Source organism: Acanthochromis polyacanthus, chromosome 15, assembly GCF_021347895.1.
Source record: "Acanthochromis polyacanthus isolate Apoly-LR-REF ecotype Palm Island chromosome 15, KAUST_Apoly_ChrSc, whole genome shotgun sequence".
In the NCBI taxonomy this organism is placed as follows: Eukaryota; Metazoa; Chordata; class Actinopteri; family Pomacentridae; genus Acanthochromis; species Acanthochromis polyacanthus.
The window spans coordinates 32,281,424-32,302,661 of record NC_067127.1 but is presented as its reverse complement, the minus strand read 5'-3'; the positions used below and the strand labels follow the sequence as shown (position 1 = coordinate 32,302,661).

At 37.6% G+C, this 21,238-nt stretch overlaps 1 protein-coding gene across 3 annotated transcripts in view; it reads left to right on the top strand.

The window, feature by feature from the left end:
• The window catches only part of atrnl1a (attractin-like 1a), a 473,108-nt gene that overhangs the window by 253,855 nt on the left and 198,015 nt on the right, over positions 1–21,238 (top strand). For all 3 annotated transcript variants that reach the window (XM_051959750.1, XM_051959749.1, XM_051959751.1), the window contains one exon: positions 20,351–20,412. In XM_051959750.1, coding sequence (XP_051815710.1) covers positions 20,351–20,412 — 62 coding nt within the window. The remainder of the gene's footprint in view (positions 1–20,350; positions 20,413–21,238) is intronic.

Here is a 21,238-nt window from a genome sequence, read left to right as displayed (position 1 = left end):
GTCTTAACTGTGAAATCATCCAGATATGAAGTTTTTTAGGGAATTTCATAAAGATATTTCAACTTGGATTTTAAAGGGAATAGTGCAAAATTCTAAATTTAAATTGCACCTTGTTTAAGTTAACATCATTTACGATGTTATGTCAAGCCAGTTTTTCAAAATAATACGTGCAACTTAAATAGATAATCTGAATGACAACTAGACGTTATTTATCTTGCAACTGTGCTTTCAGTGAGGTGGAGGGATTTGCTTCTTTGAGTTTTACTGAAAGAACAAATCTTCGTGATGTAATTTGTGTTCAAATGCACAAGTGCAGTTCATAAGTTGTTCTTCAAAAAAAAAGCAAACTTTTGTCACTGAAAGAAATAATTTTCTGAAAGCTGCTTTTATTTTTTTTTTCAAAAAGAAGAAAACATTAAAACTACAGAACAAAATGTATATGGAGCAGCTTAATTATTTAAATGTTGTCAGCTTAAAAACGTCATTATGGTAGTTAGGGATGTAAGATTTCTAAATGACATGGAAATACTAGTGGGAACAACTTCAGTTTTTGTGAGTATACTTGACTGAAAAACTTGTGTTTTTGCTACTAATTTTAAAAATTGGAACAGTAGTGGTTAAAAAAATACATTATAAGTTGTCTTAACTCTAAAAGACCGATTCAAACTGTTCCGTTAAACTTTTCTTTTTAGTCTAAACTTTTAGTTTTTTGCATGTGCAGCAACGTTTAGCTTGTACATTAAGAGGAATTTTTTTTTTTTTAAATCAAGAAATGAAGCCATGATGACTTCAGTTTGATATTCAGGGACCAGCTTGTTTGCAACTCTTCACCTTGTGATGTTTCAGATGACTACTCATTGAAGCATTTTTTGTTGTTGCTTTAAGCCAAAATTCTGACATATTAAAACTGATTTTAAATGGAAGTATAATTAGTAATTGAATCCTGATCTCATTGTCTTATCGCAGTCGTCTGCTGTGTATAAATGTTGGACTTTATTGCTGAGCGTCCTGCACCTCGTTGTGGGTCATTTGTCCATCGATCGCTCTGCTCATATGCATTTCCCATTAATGCTGCATTATCAGAGCTCCATATATCTGCCGGTTGAAAGGTGATATGATAATTACCACGATGAGGCAGCCGTGTAACATGAGAGGCGCTCGGTCCGGTGACCTTGGTGGCTTCCGACGCCAGAACAGGCCGAGCATGAGGAATTGTCCTGAGAATTGGTAATGACCCGGCGTGATGTATTTGATCTAATAGACCCACACGGAAACGAGAGCACAAACGGTCAAAGCAACAAATCTGGACAGCTAGTGGCCGATTGTCAGGAAATGTGGGATTCATTACTCCCTGAGGGATTCTTTCAAGTGAATTCAACGCCGTCCTGACCTTGTGTCTGGTGCCATCAGTGGGTCAAACTCTCTCCTTGACCAGTAAACACAGAATCACTGGATGTCTGAAATTTGTTGATTGTTGTCCCCACAGGACGAGTCCTAATATTTTCACTTATTCCATGACATCTCTTAAATTGTAAAATGATAAAAGCGTGATCCATGATTTCTCCTCTTGGGACACCCTCCTGACAGCCAGCAGTGCAGGCAGCGTATTTTATCATTTAAAAGGCAATATTTACTGAACCCTTCAGGATAAATGGTTAGCTTTTCTCCTGAAGAAGCTTGGAGACTTAACATTCCTCAATTAAACATCTTTATATTGATGCATGTGATGAACATTTCAGGTCCTGGCAGATACTAGTGAGGCTTTTAGGTCAATGTCCAGATTAAAACAGATATTCTTACAGTCTGATATCTTCCCCCACAATCTGAAAAGGAAATTCTTGTCATACTTGTGTCATTGTTTTATAAAATATTCATGAACATATGAAAAGACAAACTAAGTCTGTGTTTGCTAATTGTCATTACACCAGTTTTCAATGCCAGAAACTGTAAAAACAGAGAAGAAATGTTGGATTTCAACTTTCTGATGGCCCTTGAACATATGTGCGTTATTGGTAGACTGAGCTGAATTTATGCTTAAAACCATTCTCCAAAAATCTACCCTTTTCAATAGTCAGATTCTTTTAAAAACAAAAAATTCTGGGCTCCTCTACAAAACCTGAAAGCCATTAGTGACTCAGCTGTGACCAACAGTTTCTTTTTTCATAATTTATGGCATTCTAATTGTGTCATACTGCATGGATGACATTTCTGAGTTCTTTGTACTTCTACTCATGGTTGTTCTGTTTCCATAGTGGTGCAGGACTTTATACTCCAGTGAAATATGAGCCTACAGTGAGTAAAAAATGAGACAGGATCAGAAAACACGCAGAAACTGTTTGGAATTCAAAATGGTTCAACTGCGGATGCTGACATAGCATGGCGGTAAAGTGCATAGTTAGGCTATAAATGGGTCCTTCCAGAATTAGAGGGCATTTGGGCTTCAAAATTTTTGAAAAACAAACCTTCTCTTTTACAATTTTCTGCTCCATATTCATCAATAATAGGTGACAAACTATCAAAGGCTTGATCGCTCAGCTTACACATCAATGGTACTTTTTTATTCCATGTTTTATTTGTTGTTTGCTAACCCTACTTTAATCACAGTAACAGGGTTGCTAATCCATGCTAATGTGATCTTTTTCTCAGCAGTAGAAGCTAGATATTTAGCTAGCTGTTACTGCTGACCAAGAGGACAAACTGACTGATGGAAAACAGGAAAGAAAAAGCAAAAAGAATTTGTCTTATACTGATAATATACATAACAGGGTTGTATCAGGTAGAGTGAGACATTCAATGAAGGATGACAATGTTATGAAAATATGAAAAATAGCAGAGAGGACATAGCTTTGATCTACCTGTTCTTTTGGAAAACTGTTTGATGATGTTAATTGCAGCACAACATGTGATTCACTGTTTCCTTCTTCTTCTATGAGCTAAAATGTTTTGCTAACTGGGTTGTTGTGGAACACATGTTCCATGCATAATAATTATTGTTTAAAATATTATATTGATTAAAATGTTTTCCCCACAATTCCAAAAGACATCAATTATACCAAAAATGAGACTTGAGTTTCATTTTAACTGTTTTATTTGAGATTTCATTTGGTCATCAGGGGGGTGGGACCAGAGAAAAATGTCATTTCAGGGGGAATGCCAGACTTATTTGGTATTTTAAAAAAATTTTCACACATTATTTTCTCCTGGTTTTCTAGATTTGGTCTCAGAACAAGTATATTTACTCAACAACTGCTTTTTTTTTATTATTCTGCACATGGATTATTTGAAATTTGATGGGTGTGGCATAAAATGTCCTTCAATTCTGGAATGACCCACACTTGTACCTGTTAATGCTAACAACAGAACATTTGGTATCATTGCTTCCTAAATTCTCCATTGTAAATGTCCAGATGTGTTTGTTTTTAAATCTGCAATTCAGAATCTCCATTTGAATGATCTAGATAGAATGATGTTTGCATGTGGATGAGAGGCCCAAACATAGAGGGATGTTAGCATGAAGAAGGCCTAGATGTGTCAAACAAAGGTTTTCAAGCTTTTGAATTCTAAGTCATAAAAATCGTGTGACTCACAAATCACTGAAACCACCAACACAGGAGAGGCAAAATATGCAGTAAATGATATTAAACTGGTGGTCACAACAGCACATATTACAGTATATTTATGTTTTGTAGTGTTTTGCATATCAGAGATCTCAGTGAAAGCAAATCTTTCTGGAAGTGTGGCAGCCTGTTGATGCAGCCTGTCATGTTATTGTTGGTGGCAGCGATACAGAGACTGAGTTCACATGGTCACCATGTCAGATCTTCCTCAGATTCACAGATAACTCTGGGCTCAACATTCTGATGGAATGTTTTTTGGCTGAAGTCCGGTGCTGGCACTTGAACAGACTTCTTTCTTTTTCTGTCTCTCACAGCTTCTTGTCTCTGCAAATGATCAGATGTTTTGCTGCAGATGCTTTTAGCTATAACTCTACAGCAACGCCAGCAATGTGAGGACAGTATTTTTACATCTGCAGCATTGCAGCTATGCAGACTATTATATTCTCTGATATGATTTGTGTAGCCATTATTTCATTTTTTTCCTGTTTTGGATGATGTTTACTCCAGTGTGTTATTACAACAGGTGTGATAAATGTGTTTTTCTGCCCAGATAAAGATCCTGTAAGGTGACAGTAGTTGGAGGTTTTTAAATATTAATAAGCCCAGCTAAACAATAATCCTTTGATGTACTTCTTTCTTTTGTGCTCTGCCGAAGAAAACTTTCTTTTTTGGAAGCAGACGTTAAATTGCTGAAGTACACTTATTACTGCTGCAATAAAGACTTTGTTCATTTGCTTTAAATGATGTTTAAATTGCACTTCTCAGATAATCAGAAAAGACTCACATGTCCTTTTCAGAACAGTCATATGGATTCTGTTTTTAAAGCACTGATAGACTTTTTTTTGAGCAATTCATGTTTTAGTACTGAATTTATTATGAGAGCTGAGGTGTCAGATATGTCATTGTCATATACAGAGCTAGAAAACCTTTGGTCCTGTTATTCATGTTAATATTTACACTGGATATCAGTGAAAATGTTCCTTGTCAAAAAGAACATTTCATATGGCCCCTTTATTTTTATTTTTTTTAGAACAAATTACCTCACTTTTGACATCACTGTTTTGAATTTCTCCTTGCAGATATCTACTATTCACATTGTAAATGTCTTTAACTGTGTGATTCCTTGTATTAATTTGAAAATATCCACAGTTTAATTCTGACTCGTCATAATTCAAATTCAAGATGTCTTTAATTCTCCTCAGACCAAGATATCCACATCGTCTTTTCCGGAATGGTTGAATTGGAGTTCTGTTGAGTTAAAATCTAATTAAAGGTGTCTTGTATTGGAGTTTGACTTTGAGAAATGGCAGATATTTTTTGTTACACCAAATGCTGTGACGAGTAGGAGGCGGCTTGTGTTTTAAACACACTATGACACTGCAGTTGTAGTTACATTTCACAAGCTGTTTTCTGCAAAGTCAGAGCGGCGTTGTAGTTTATTTTAACCACAAGTCTCATATGAATGACGCTTTCATTTTCCACAAACCCTTTACTGATGAGCTTGCTCTGTTTTGCGATAGCCCGGTTTCTACAGCAGATATTAGTACTTTATGCTAGCAATGTTCAAAGTGCTTTGCTGACCTGATATCCAATGTTGTGCATGAGCAGCACAAGTATTCCAACTAGTCATGATGTCATCCAAGATGTTTTTAGCTATTATACTGACATAATACTGGTGAAGCTGAATTACAGACATCTTTAACTGAATGACGTTGTAGATGTCCTGACTGTCACAGTGCAACTTTAACTAGCTAAAATGCCATTTTGATATCTGTAATTCTAGTTCTGGATAGTCAAAGTCAGCTACTAAATGTTAAACCCTATCACCCACCTAAATATTGATGCAGGACAATGCACACAATGACAAAGAGTCCAAACTCCTCAAATCTTACTCCATTTAAGCACAAACAAAGCCAACCAAAAGACCCCACTACTCAACCCACCAGACTTAAAGAATCTGCTGCCGATGTCCCAGCACTGGACGTCCCCAGGGGTCCATGTCAATGTTTATAATACAGTTTTGCAGAGGAAACATACGGACATGAATGTAGATACTCAAACCTCAGCAAAACGCATCCACCCAGCTGGTGGAAAAACTGAAAACAGCCCTTTAAAAGGCAGGAATCCACACATACGGTACATTTGCACACACATCCTTGTGTGACCTGTGAGTGTTTCCCTCCCGGCGTCCTGATGTCAGCTGGGAGTCAGGGCTGGTTGTAAGGCAGAGGGAGGTGTTGGGATCGGTCAGTCTGCTGGAACAGATTTTGATTGGCTCTGTCACGCTGACCTTGCACCTTAGTCCTCGCTCTCCTGCACTCACCGTCACGGCACGACTCCTGTCCGAACGCTGGTGGTTTAATTGGACATGGGGACGAGTTTCAGCATCAAACGTGACGTCATTCATGAAAACAACAACATAGACCACATTTAGTTCTCAACTAAACAGGAATCTTAAAGCTAACACATTCTTAACATTTCTTATGACATGTAAACATTAAACTTTGCTTCCATTGCGTCCAGCATCATGCATGGAAGTCTATAGAATCAGTAGAAACTGCATGTTTAATGTACAAAATAATTATATGCAGAATGTCACATGCAAATAAACAATATATCATCTCTGTCATTTGTTCATTTTGACACCATTTTCCCACAAACCAGGGCTGGCCTGGATTTGTTTCTAATCAAAAAGTCATGTTTTATTGATTGAGCTCTCAAACATTATGGGAACATGACCCAGTTTCTCTCTTTTTTTTTGTTTCGAAAGAACTAACTGTTAATTTAGCCAGAAGTTGTATAACTCGGGACCGTAACTGTTTCTAATTTGAACATCTCTGTTTGTAATTTAGCAGAAAATGTTATCGCAACAAGAAAGGGCTATAATAACGTGAAAATCGTCTGCGATGAACAGATCTTTGTTCCCACTCTTTACGTATCAGAGACAATAAATTAAACTCGACAGCAGGAAAAACAAACACACTTCGCTGTATAAAGAGACAATTTGTACTTATTCTTTTAAATTATAGCTGCTCATGTGTAATTATTTTGCAGAACAGCGAAACTTCTCCTCATCCAGACTGTCTGCCAAGTATTCCCAGTCTATAGGGCAGCTGATGAAAAGCTTCCTGTCAGAGATGAGCAGCCATTTCCTTGCAGAAGAACTGGTGATTTGATTTGATTTGCCATTCAGTGCTCAGTCACTTATTTATCCTCTGCGCTTGCCATCATTGAATAGGATGCCTGTCCTAATCAGATATCTGACACACACACATATAAACACGCCTCTGATCATTTCAGCTACAGAGTGTCCTTTATCGGATTTGAACTGAATTTGAAATGGTCAGGGTAAATGGTCGGCTATCCGATGCATCTCACTGAGGCAGGATTATGTTTCATAGGGTGGAAGTGAAGAAGAGACGCTGCTCATTTAACCCGACACAGCAGCAGCCATCAGTGATGTGGGAATGAACACAGAGCTTGTGTATGCTGGGAATAGTCACTGAAACATTTATAAATGTTACATTTTTAACCAAAATCAATCTGTTTCAGTGACGATCAGATCAGATAAAAGTAAATATGTAAACACTCAACTTGACAGAACTAAATTTTTGTTTCTGACCAGCTGAACTTTGAGGAATTTTTTCATTATACAAACTGTTTTCTGCTCCAGAAAATGAGAAAAAAAACATAAAATGCTCCATATAGGACAAGACCATAGAAGCAGGAACAACCTGCAGCCATCAAACGTCACATAAATAAACTTAATGTCCACTTTGGACCTGAGGCTTCCACTTGTGGCTAGCTAGCTAGCAATAAAGTGTGAGTACAAACCATTTTCTGGTCTGATCTGGCATTTAACCCTACACCGTGAAGACGAAAGAACACGCCGAACAAGTCTGTGGAAAGGATAAGTCAGGGGATGGATACAGGGCAATTTCCAAAACACTGAATATCTTGAAGTCCAATTAAATCCATTAGTAGGAAATGGAAAGAAAATGGCACACGAGTAAATCTGACTAGAGCAGGTCATCTTCCAAAACTGAGTGACGGAGTAAAAAAGAGACTAGTCATAGACGCCTATGACTTCATCTGAAGGATTTATAAGCTTCAACAGCTGAGACAGGAGAAGCTGAAGAGAAGCATCTTAAACACTTAAGAATTGTTGCCTGGTCTTAACAAGTCAAAGAGTGAAAAAGAAAAGCTACTGTTGAAAAACAATGTGTTAAGTCATGACTAGAAGACATGTGGCAGACTCTGAAGCCAACTGAAGGGAGGTTCTTTGGTCTGATGACACCAATATCAAGCTTTTGGCCATAAGACTACATGCTCTGTTTGGAGGACACAAACACTAAACATCATCACAAACACACCACCTTGAAGCATGGTGGTAGCAACATCATGAAGTGAAGCATGGTGGTGGTATCATCGTGGTTTGAAGCATGGTGGTGGCAGTATCATGAAGTGAAGCATGGTGGTAGTATCATTGTGGTTTGAAGCATGGTGGTGCATCATGATGTTAAACTTGGGGGTGGTGGATTCATGATATGGAACATGGTGGTGGCAGCATCATGATGTAGAAATGTTTCTCAACAGCAGGCCCTGGAAGATTTCTCAAGGTGGCGGGTAAAATAAATGCAGCAAAGTATAGAGAAATCCTGGAGGACAACTTGATGTAGTCTACAAGAAAACTGCAAATTTGTTTTGACAAAAACAAACAGCCAAAGTTCCACAGCAATGGTTCAAAGACAACAAAGTGAAAGTTCTGGAGTCCGACTCAGAGCCCAGACCTCAATCCAGCTGGAAACTTGTGGCTGGACTTGAGAAGTGCTGTTCACTCTCAATTCTTGTGCAATCTGACAGCTTTGTAGAGAAGAATGGAGTGAAATTGCGGCGTCCAGATGTGCAGGCTGATTGAGACCTTTTCACACAGGATCAGTGCTGTGATTGCTGACCTATATACCCGTCTATTAAAAGCGATGTATGTAATCCTGTAGCTGTGTGATTCACAGGCTGGTGGGTTGATTTGTAGGTCTGGAACTTGATCAACGTTTAAATATCCACGTTTAACAATAATTGATACATTTTTACATAATGTGATATTTTAAACAGATTTTATTATAGTTATTAATTTATGTATATTTTAGCCTTAGCTTACAAAAATTGTGAAAGAACAATTAATCTTACTATGCTAAGTGGCAAGTCATTATTGGTGTCGTCACATTTATTTCTATACATATACTTTATATATTACGGTTTACTTATGTTTTTATTTTCTTAGAGCAATGCACATTTTACGTTTTCTGCTTGTACTTTTTGTACTCATGTTCATATTTTTGGGGCATATTACTGTAGTTCTGTTTATCTATGGATTTTTTTTTCAGTGCTTATATTTCTAAGGCTTTACATGGGGGCATAGGCAATTTTCCCTTGGAGCTCAATTAAATATTTATAAATATATTTATTAAATATTAAGCATTTTTTTGTAGAAATGCAGCATTTGTTTATTAGTTATTGATGATAGGAAATCATGGCACCATACAGGCCATTTAGTATAGATGTACCCACAAACAAAATGATCCTGCACTGAGCACAGATGAGTATTATGAATGTGTATGTTATGTACTGATACCGAATCGCATGACCTAAATATGTAGCAGACAGTGGGAATTGATGGAACTCAAAAACACCCCCACAATTTAATCAATTGTTCCTTGTATCATTTCGGACAGATAAGTCTTGATAAATCCACAACGGTGGATTTGTAATAGGATTGCAATCATGTGATGGTCAACTGGCAGTTCATGTAGTGTTCACTTGCTTGGTCACTTGCTTGATCATTTTGATGTTAGCACTCATCCAGAACAAATTAACTGTTCTCAAACACTGTAACATAACTCTGAGCTACATAATTGCAAGTTGTAATATTGGAGTAACTCAGCCCTACATGGTTAAATCAAAACTGATTTACAGGAAAAGCAGTCAGAGAGCACAGTGCTCCGCCAAGGCTGCTCAGTTGTATGATTTCCAATAGATGAAATCTTGAAAACATGAGTGGGCCACAGTGGTGATCATGTGATCACCAGCAGACAGCTGACATAGTGTTCACTTGTTGTCATGGTTACAGTGACGCCGTGCTGCTATCTCACAGTGATACAGAAATCTTTAACAAATCCGCTGATCCACACTATAAGCTGCATCACTGCCAAAATCTCATCACTTGGTCCTTGTGTCATTTCTGACCTTCCCTGAAAATTTCATCCAAATCCATTAGTCCGTTTTTGAGTTATGTTGCGAACAGACAGACAGACAGACAAACCAACACAGATGGTCACATAACTCCGCCGGGTTCCTTGGCAGAGTAAATAAAAGTTCTGACATAGAAACTGAATGTAATCTAAAAAGCAAAGAAATTATCTTCATTAGTTTTTAGATCACTATATTGAGATAAACTGAAGAAATAATCAACACTTAGTGTAATGTGATGTTGTGATATTATCCAGCAATTTGCTGCATAAACGTCTTCCTTCTTGGAGCTCATGTAAGGAGACAGTTGGCTTTTAGGACTCTCAAACAGTGAATCTGACCAGGCTGATCAGAATTTAGTTTGTTCTGATGAATGAGAATTCCTCCAGGCTGTTCTGGGACTGTGTTTTATTTAGCTGCTGCTGTTTTAAGTTGCACATGGATGCAGCAGGTCTCGTGCACCTGTTAAAAGCAGCCACATCTGCGAGTCCTCCTAACAAGTGCGCACATATGGCGCTCTCATTTGCATAACATGTAGGTGGAGGCAACACTTGGCAACTGCCTCACTTTGGTCATTAGGTCCTCATGAATATGCAAATGCAGAGGAAGCGTGTTGCTGTAAACACATCGCTTTTCATTTGTTAACATGCTGATGTTACACTGATTCTATATGCCCCATAAATTCCTCCCAATTTCCACCCTATAACAGATTATTGATTTATTGCCCCTGGGCTGCTGTTACTTGGAGAGACTAAAATGGATGTAGGAATTTTGAAAAAATCATCTAAATATATTTAAATTCTTGTTATAAGACCTAAAGCTCAGGCTATGTTTTGAATATTTGAAAAAAAAAAAAAACACCAACCTGCCAAAAGCCAACAGCTTAAGAACACAAGTAGAAGTTTTGTTTGCAACCAGTGAATTTATATCATCAACATATGAATCACTTCTTTGAAATTTCTAATAAGTGATTAAAAGTTTTTGGTTTTTTTTTGCATTTAGTATTCTGCACTTAAATTGGTAATCTGTCCTTTTAAATTACATAATTCATCGCCAAAATAGCACGAGTATCATCTTGTACCAAACATAAGATTTTTTTTGCAGCGTCTGAAACCCCTTTTTATCAGAGTAGTGAAGTGAAAAATTAAGCAATTGCGATAATTATTTTCCAGGAAACTGGTGACTACACTGTGCGAATTAAATATAACGAGCATAAAAATTAGTCATTTGAAGGAATCATTTATATTTTCAAAGTGCAAATTACTGATTTGAAGGAACATTTTAGCAGATTTTTTGCTTTAAAAGCTTTAAAAGAAAAGAAATGTGGCACTGTGGCGTTGGAGCATAAGGGTAAGTTTCGTTTTTTTTAAAGATAATGGCATTAATCATCATTATGAGCCAGTGCTGAACAATTTGTGTGAGAAGTTGGTGACATTTAAAGAGAAGAATCCACTAAAGTTTGAGTGTTTGTCGCAGCAATAAACGGGATTTTCTAAGCCTGTTTTTGAGTCTCTGCCCTGCAGCCCTGATGAGGATTAACTGAGAGGAGTAAATAAATGAATTCTCTGTGCTTTTCTTTCTCCAGCTACCCTCTTGTCACCTCTGTCCCCCATTCGTCTTCTACTTCTTCTTCTTCTTCTTCTTCTTCTTGTGTTTGCACCTCCCGTCCTCTCCTAGGTGCTTCCTTTCTTCCCTCCTCTCCTTCTGTTATCGATTACCAAGTACTTTCTTTCATTTCAGGTTTTAACGAGCAGGTCTTGGTTCAGGGTTAGGGAAATAAAAGACAGTCCAGTGCTGTCACAGCTCCTAAGCTTGTCCCCTGAGGGCCACCGTAGTCCCTCCATAATGACTGAACTGTAGTCCTTGGAGTCCTTTTTACGTCATTCCTGTTCCTCTCATCTTTCCCCTCAGCATCCTGCTCCCTCACAGTTATTGTCACACTTTTCTGGGGTAATTGCACTTCTAGCTTTGAGAGAGAAAAAAAAGAAAAACAGTTGGTTGACCCCTGATCTCAGAGCTATTACACTCTATTGAAAAGGAACGATGCTGCTGCTGCTGCTGCTGCTGCTGCTGCTGTTGTGTATAGTTTTTTTCAGTGTTTGTTTGTCTGAGTGTTGGAGAATTCCCATCTGTAGTAATTTTTCTGACCCCCTTCTTCCCTGCAGTGTTTCCCGCAGCCCAAAGCTGACCGTGGTTCAGCGGTTCCAGTCAATCTTTGCATTAAACATTTGATTTATTACATTAGCGACATTTATCTAACACTGCGGCCATTTAAATGTTAGAGGTGAATATACTGAAGGACACATTTCACTGATTTCCAGTGAGCTCACATAAGCCTAAAGCGCTCCATAGTTTATTGATTCAGGTTCCTTTCCGGAGTCATAAAATCCATTGTCTGAATCTTTAAATTCAGAGCCGTTTCAGAAAAGCACTGGAACTTTTGAATTTAGTTAGAAATGACCACTGATTAACAAATGCTTTTTACTTATTTCTCAAAGACTAGTGCTGTTTTCACAATCTGCCTCAGCCTTTCCTAACTTCTTGTTGCGATGCTTTATGACATCTGTCATTTTTGGCAGCTTGCACTAAAGACAGTGGGAGGCTGTTTTCTTCATTTTTTTCTCATCACATCTTCACAAGCATCCGTATGCTACAGTGAATCCTCTTAACCCATTTTGGATTCCACTTTTTGCAAATATGATGTGTTCCCAGAATGTGTTTTTCAGGTTATCAGCTCAAAACCCCACAAAGATGACTGTATGACTCCTGGTTTTGATTTTGCTCTGAACAGGCTGTTTCAGTGTCTGTAGCTTTAAAAGCAGCTGAGTTGCTGCTGGCCCCGCCCCCTTCAGGAAGAAGACTCTCTGCATCTGTGACAGCTAGGAGCAAAACAATTCATCTGACAGCAGCTGGCTCAGACTTGAACTAGAAAAGCACTCAGAGAACACAGTACTCTGCCAAGGCTGTTGTGTTGTTGTATGATTTCTGATGGCTGAAACTTTAAAAAAAAAAAAAAAATGTCATGTCTATCTCACAATGATACAGAAATCTTTAACAAATCAGACTATAAGCCACATCACTGTCAAAATCTAATCACTTGGTCCTTCTGTCAACTCTGGCCTTTCCTGAAAATTTCATCCAAATATGTTAGTTCATTTTTGGGTAGTGCTTCTCACAGACAGACAGACGGACAGACAGACAAACCAATGCTGATCTTCACATAACTTGTTATATAGTCACATTACATAACCACGTTCCTTGTAATTAGTGTGTGAGACCAGGACTTTCTGTCGCTTAAACCTGTCTCTCTGAAAGATCATTCTGTATTGAAACATCTCAGATGTTACGGTGATAAAATCTGTATTTTAGCTGCAGAGCAGCAGCTTGGAAATGTCTCCAAAGTAGCTGTTGGTTAACATAGTTTCAGCAGGCTGTGTTTAAGTCAGTAATTCAGACTCATTCTGCTGTTTAACATCAGAAACAGAAAACTGTGAATGAGAACAGCTTTATTGTGAATTTAGCTGTGTTAAGATACAGTTTTTGTGAGTACGGAGAGCAGTAGAGAAGCTAACGGACGCTAACAGCAGCCAAGTTTACGTTGAACTGAAGCACAACAACAGACAAGAAAACACAGTAACCCACTCAGTCCTGGTTTACTGGTTTAAATTATAGTTTACATCATCTCTGAATGTCCCTCAGTGCTACAGTTTATACAGAGCTCTGAGCTGTGGGCAGACCAAGATAATGAGCTTGGCGACTGTTAGTTCTTCAGTTTCTACTTAGTAAGGAGCTACAAAACAATAGGAATGTATTTTGTATGTATTGACCTTTAAACTTTAACATATGCACATTAAACTTGTGACTACAGACAATCTACACTGTGTAAGAGGTACAATCTGTATTCAATAACAGTATCTTCTGCTGCCATAATAAAAACACACTCTTCTCATTTGAGGAAATATGGTACTTATTGGTGTCAGCTACTGCACTGTTTCATCTTACCGGGCCGAAACTTGAATAAAAAAACTATTCATTGTGTTATTGTTTTTGTTTGTTTGCTTTCAAGTGATTCTGGTGCAACAAACGTATTAAACTGAGAAACTTTGTTGTTTCCGTTATACCCTGCACTGCCATTTCTACTGAAAATAAACCAGTTGTGTCAAAGTAAAGACTTAAATTTTGACTAAACACATTTAAAAATGTAGCTTCAGAAATAATCACAGAACACATAAACTACCTCTGTGTCCTCTACAGGCTTGAGCACATTTTTTGTGACTGCTGGATTGCATTAAGTTGTGCATTTTGTGTATTTGTGCATAAAGTGTACACGGCGGGCATGTGTTGGGAGTTGTGTGAGAGCGTTTGTGGCTCTGCAGTGGTGTGTGCTGGGAATAAAGGGTGTGGTCTAAACAGCTTATTGATTATAGTCGTGTTTAACGACTGCAGTTGTTGTAAATTGAAATGATGGCTGTTGGCTGGAGTCGCTGTGTGAGTGAGTGTGGTGTGAGGGGAGACATTAGGGAGCAGTGTTTGGAGAAACCCATCACAAGTTGTGGAAATAAGTGTTTGTTTTGCGGCTTCGCTGTGTTGTTTCTGACTGCATGTTTGTCCATTTCTGAACATGCATGTATTTGCTTGTGCACACTCATAATCAGTCTTTATATTGTCGGGGGGTAATGATGTAAACTGCTGCATTGGAAGCCTGAATGCAAAGCCAGGCTCTTTTCTCCCTGATGCCTGTATTAATGCTGCGTCCCTCTGGACCAAAATCAGCTTTTCTGCAGGTTTTTCACTGTCAGGCCATTTTACCTGCTGCACAAATGCTGGTAAACCTCTTAAGCCCATTTTGCCCCCATTTCTCCCTCTCTTTCCCTCCCAAGTGGTCTCTGAGGAGTGACCGAAGACAAAGACGCAGCCTCTCCGGCTATTAGGGCCTTTTAAAGCTATCCCCATGTTGAACATGCTTGAAATACGTTGCTGTCAAATGCGCTGTGATGCCTCACATCGGTGCTCGGCAGCGTTTTTATATTTTACTGGCCCCGTTAGCAGCGGTAATTTAATGATTTTAAATGCATCTTTGGCAGTCGGCCTCTCGTGAGGACCAGACAGTTCCACCTGCACACCAGTGGCCTCAGATGCACCATTTTCACATTGTTTTAAAGTTTCATGAGGGAAAATGTGAGATTTAAAGGCAATTAAAATAAAATAAGACCATGCATGTCCTCATTTAACAATGAGAAAGAGCACGAAAGAGCAGTTCTGCCTGACATGGTTTGATTTTAGCGACCCACCAACACACATTTAAAGTACAGACACAACATACAAGGAATTTGGCTTCGGCTGTTGCTGTCATCCTAGGAAAAAAGAAAGAGAATAATAAAAAAAACTATAGAAAGAGGAAAAGAAAGAATAGTCATATCGAGAAAGGAATACATAAACACAGCTTGCCGATCGCCATTTGCGCATCGTTTTGCTGGATGGTGCAGTCATTCTGAACCGTGTGAGCCACAGTGGCGCTCTATTTTTCTTGTAAAAAGCAACTAAAAAGGGTTCGACTTACTTTTTCTTCGAAAGCGATAATGTAAGAAAAACAAACTTTTTCTCTCGACAGGCATCGGAAATAATCAGAGCCACCCAAATCTTGATCATGGGTGGCTCCGAGATTGGCCGTGATTGGCCAATCACAGAAAAGCATGCTATTTTTCCTGCGTGAACTCTCTGAACGGTGTGCCACAAGGCGAGTCATTTGCGATCAGGAGAAGCGAGAAAGAGGAGGTTTTTGTTGACTTTCTGCTACAGTTGTGAGATATGGTGAGCACTGAATAATTGGACATAGGAGGAAAAGAAGGTAAATTGGACATGAAATTAATATTTTTATGGGTCAAAAAGTTTTGATCATGAACATGTTTCAGGTACAGGTTTTTAAATGGCCAAATGCATCTATACATGGTAATGTGTCTTCACCCCTGACTGCCTGTTTTTATGAAAATAACATTAAATTTGGATCTGAAAGTTTAGCAAAATGATACAGACTCACACTTTGTGATGATATTTATATTCAGGACTTAGACTTAAACATTTCACATTGCTCAGAGCAGCTGAGGAGGACTGTAAAAACAATGAAAATAACAACATACATACATGTAAGTAGAAATAAAATAGTTAAAATAGAACTGTTTAATTGAGCTTTTTTTTTTACCTCAAAATGCACCAGAATGCAGGAAAATGACTCAATTTTTTTCCGCCATCACTGACACAGAAATTTGTGGCTTTTTGTGACTCATTGTTATTCTTATGAGTGAGCCACAGTGGCTCTTATTTCAAATTCCTAGTGCAAGCATAGCACAGTAGTGCAAAACGTTAATTGCTAGAGTGATAATACATTGCAAAAAGCAGACAATGCTGGTCTTGGTACAAAAAGTAATGTACATATATGTAGATAAATATTAGATACTGAACTTTGTTTTCAAACTGAAGACATTCACAGCTGAATACACAACACAGTGTTGCAGCTTTTGTCTTCTTGTTAATGATAATATGGAATGTGAAATCATCCAGTGTCATCTGCACTGTAAAAATAAAAATAAAGAATAAAAAAACTGAGTTAAAAAAAAAGAAAAAAGTGAAATCAGGCAGCAAATGTTCCACACGGAAAAAATGTGAAGAGCCAATGCTCTAATGTTCCAAAACCTAAAAAAAAGCTGTGAAACTTGCTTTGAATACCTGTATATATAATTCAGACTTTTACTACATTCTGTCTGAAATTAACAAAACAGGAAAAATCTGTAAAGAAGATCTTAAAAATGGACCTTTTTATATCATTAATATACATAAATTTAAAATGATGAGTTTTGTCACTGATTTAAATAAAGTCAAGCTGTAAAAAAATAACACATCGTAAAGAAAAGTAAATATTTGTAAAAAAAATACATATTCAAATACGGTTCTATTTTTACAATTCTATATTTTTATGTAAATTAATACTTTATACTGTGCTTTTACTATTGTCCTTAATTTATCAAAACAACTACATACTGTATATTTACAACTCCACATATAAAAAACTGAAGAACAAACGACCACTTGAAAAAATCATTTACAGTTTTGTTTTTTTTATGGCTTGCATGTAAATTGAGGCGTTTTTTTTTTGTTGTTGTTTTTTTTTAGATTTTATTAGAAATTACCAGTAATTTCACAAGAAAACAAAGAAAATCTAGAGAAAATATGTGAAAAATACAGTTGAAATTCTTCATTTTTTATCGTGGTGCTGCTGAGAATGTTGGCATGTTTACACCTTTTATTAAAAAATGCATTTGTCCGTTTACTGTCAGTCCTGCCGTGTCCTGGAAAAACCTTCTTCTGCAGCGTGAATCTTTCCCACTTCATCCTCCAAAACAAGACATCGTCTGTGTGCCTTCCAACTAAACACTGAGCTACTGTTATTTTTCTTTTTCCCTCTACTGGACGGAAAAGTGAATGGAAAATCAATTATTTTGGTCATAAATAATCCTCTTAACTTGAGGGAGTTTGAATTAAGACAGCAAACGCTTTTCAGGAGGTTTTAAAGCTGTGGGCCAAAATTTTACCACAGAGCTGCGAGATTCATAGTCAGAAGCAGAGAAAACCAGGTGCAAACAGTAAACACAGCTCAAGACGGACTGCAGGGACTTTTATTGTGGAGATGATTTAAGAGTGAGGACTGTGTTTTCTTTAGTTTCTGTTGGAATAACGACAAATATGGACCATGCTTCTTTATTTTAATGGTGCAACATGTCACGGATAGTTTTTCTTTATCGCCAAGCTTCATAGAAAGTGCAGCAAATGGAAGAATTTTATATTTGATTTGATTTTGCAGTGGGGTTTTTTTGCAAAGGTTTTCGTGTTATTTGTCAGACATCTTGTTCCAGGTATATTGGAGAACTTTGCTTTGATTCTTCTGTGGATTCAATCTGTCATCATGTTGAGATCAAGGCTCACGTTAAAGGTTTAGCATGTTGTCATGCTGCAGAATGAATCTGGGGTTAATCAGGTGGCTTCCTGATTATAACGCTGACCGACTGATTCATTTTTGCACATATTTGTTATGTATTGTGAGCTATATGCTGCTTACAACACAGGGCATGCAAAAAATCTGTTCCCTTTAAAGGTGTATTTCACCAGAATCCTCAGAAGACATATTTATATATTACATCTAAGCAGCCCAGGTGTTGCATTCATTTAGACAGCTTTGATTTCATTTGTTTTGACATCTCTATCTGAGATTTCCTTCTGAGCTGTAACACACTGCAGATGAATAGTCTAAGAACCAATTGATGCTTTCTGTGTCCGTGTGAGCAGACCAGTGTGGTTCCTTTCAACCTATATGAGGTACACATTGTTCTGGGACACAGACGGTCGCATTTCCCTCATATCAAACACAAAACACTACAGATATAGCAGCTGGGTGCAGATTACACTGTAGCGCCATGTTAATGCGATTATTACTGAGGTGTATCGAGCACAGTGGGCAGACAGAGGACAGGGTTTCTGGAGAATTCTGGAGCGTTTGGGCTCTGTTGATGGGAAACCAAAGTCCTGCAGCGACTACTTCAACTGGAAAAGTAGTCAGAGAGTGCAGTACTCCACCAAGGCTGTTCATTCCGCCGAATGAGCAGCCTTTTCTTCACCAAAATACAGCAATTTTTTAAATAAATGCAGCATTTTCTTATTAGTTATTGATGATCAGAAATGATGGCACCATAGAATGTGTCCATTTAATGCAGATGTACCCACAAACAAAATGGCCTTGCGTTGGGCACAGGCGTGTGTTCTGCATGTGTACGTTATGTACGGATACCGGATCACATGACCTGAATATAGGGGACAGCAGGAGTTGGTGGGACTCAGAAACACCCCCACAAATTTGTCAATCGTTCCTTTTATCAGTTCCAATGGATTTGTCCACAGCGGTGGATTGGTAGTCAGATTGCTGTCATGTGATCATCAGCAGGTAGCTGATGTAGTGTTCACTTGTTGTCATGGTTACAGTGACGCCGTGCCGCTATCTCACAATGATACAGAAATCTTTAACAAATCCATGGATCCAGACTTTCAAACTTTCAAATGTGCTGGTTTTATATAGACATGAAGCACAGCAACCAAACTTGTGTCTTTTAATAAAAAGCACAACCTTCATTAGTGGATCACTGGGACCAAAATGACCCCACAGTCAAAATGTCATAGGTACTTTTATGGAACCAATCAATTTTAAGTTTATGATTAATTTTTTAAAGATTTGTTTGGTATTTTTGGCATACTAAAAGAAACTGTAGTTGAAGACCTAAGAGTGATTCTTAATGCAATATTTTACAAATGCATGGGGTGTCCTCCAGTGTAGTTGTGGGTTCGGTGAACTGGCCCTTTAAATGGTCCTACGGGATGTGTGAATCAACATGTATGAGATCTGTGGACACCGGAGGGCCTCACGCTGCACCAGAACTGAGCTGATGATGGATGGTGCAGTCAGCGGCTTTAGTGGAGCTGTAGCATCCAGCAGGTCTGTGGGAGTCCAATTGAACAAAGTGCAACAGAACAGAGAAAAGGCCAGAAGCCTTTTATCAAAGACTAATCTCATAATAACCTACAAACCATATGGCCGTGGCTCACATTGTGTTCTTTGATCTGTAGTCTGATCTCTGTAAATCAACTTTTCTGTCATCTGATGCAATTTAAATAGGGAGAAAAATAGCAAAACTTCAACTGAACTGGAGGTTTGTTTATAGAATTTAAGTTTAACTTTATGGTCATTGTAGAAGAATGAAAGAAAGAAAATTATCCATTTCATTTTAGATTTGCCACATATATTTGGAAATGCACAAAAATAAATAAACGTTGCCCTAAAGGAAAATGTATTTACATTTTTAATACAAAATAATTTTAGAAAAAACTGCAACTTTAATAAAAACCATAACCAATAACTGTAATTTTAGTTGTTTTTTTATATTTATTTTTAAATATTAAACAATTAAAAATTGGAATGTTTTATTTAACGAATGAAATTATATTTTCAATTGTTGAAAATTAGCTTAAAAATAAGTATTAAAAGTGAAAAAGTAAAATTAATGCCTGGAAATGATTTTTTTTTTAATTATTATTTTTTCATGAGATGTTTATTTTTCTCTACTTTACAGTATCTCTTGGCAACCTAGCTGCCAAAATATACATTTTTACAGTGTAATTAGAATGCATTGCTTTGTTTTTGTGTTACAATCAAATAAATAATAGAATAAATTAAATAAATGATATGTTTGATGAGGCTGTGATGACAAACCCCACAGTGAAAAAAGAAAACACCAAAGTTTTAAATGGAAAATGTGCATTTGAGCTGTAATAATAGACATTACTGAGGTAAAGACGCAGCATCTCAGCTCTGCAGTATACATGAACAGTATATATGTGTTTTCTGACCTGGTGTTTCGCTCTTTTCTTCTTCTTCTCTTTTGCCACAGATTGCGTTCTCGCAGCACAACAGCATCATGGACCTGGTGCAGTTCTTCGTTACCTTCTTTAGGTGAGTTTTCCCTCAATGACTTGTTTACTGTATATGCTGCAGAACATTTTCTGCTTCTTCTCGGAGTCCCAGAGGTTCGTTGCTCAGGTGGGCCGTAACCTGAACTCGGTTAGTTTCAGTCGGTAGCAGCAGCCTGAGGCGGGACGCTTCACCCCATCAGCTCCAGAACCTTCTGTATCTGCAGAAAGGAAAAGCTTGAGGAAACTCTGAGGACTGGAGAATGATTTTGAACTCCAGAGAACTAAACACCGATAATCTTGCAGTGAGCTGTGATTAGTTGGTGAAAATCAGTTGAATCATTTGCTGTACGGATTTATTTGTTTTAAATGTGTTGATGGGGGCTGTGCAGTGCAATGATGTGCCATAGTCTTAAAGGGTCAATTCAACTCAATTCAATTTTATTAAAATAGCGCCAATTACAATTCAAATGCTCTCAAGATGTTTTACAGAAGCCACAAAGTGAGCCTTAAGGTGACAGTGCCAAGAAAAAATGCCTTTTTGGGGGGAATTTTGTCATTGTTTTGTGTTTTTTGTCATCATTTTGCATCTTCGTGTATTCCATTTGTGTCTTTTTGATGTAATTTTGTGTTTTGGTCATTGTTTTGAATCTTTTTGTGGTCCTTTTTTGTCTTTTTGTCAACATTTTGTGTTTTTTTGGCATTATTTTGCGTTTTTGTCATCATTTTTATCTCCCTGTAGTCCTTTTGTGTCCTTTTATTGTCATTTTGTGTTTTAGTCATCATTTTGTTATCATTTTCCATCTTTTTCTTGTCTTTTTATATCTCCTTGTCATCATTTTGTGTCTTTTTGGTCATCTTTACGTGTC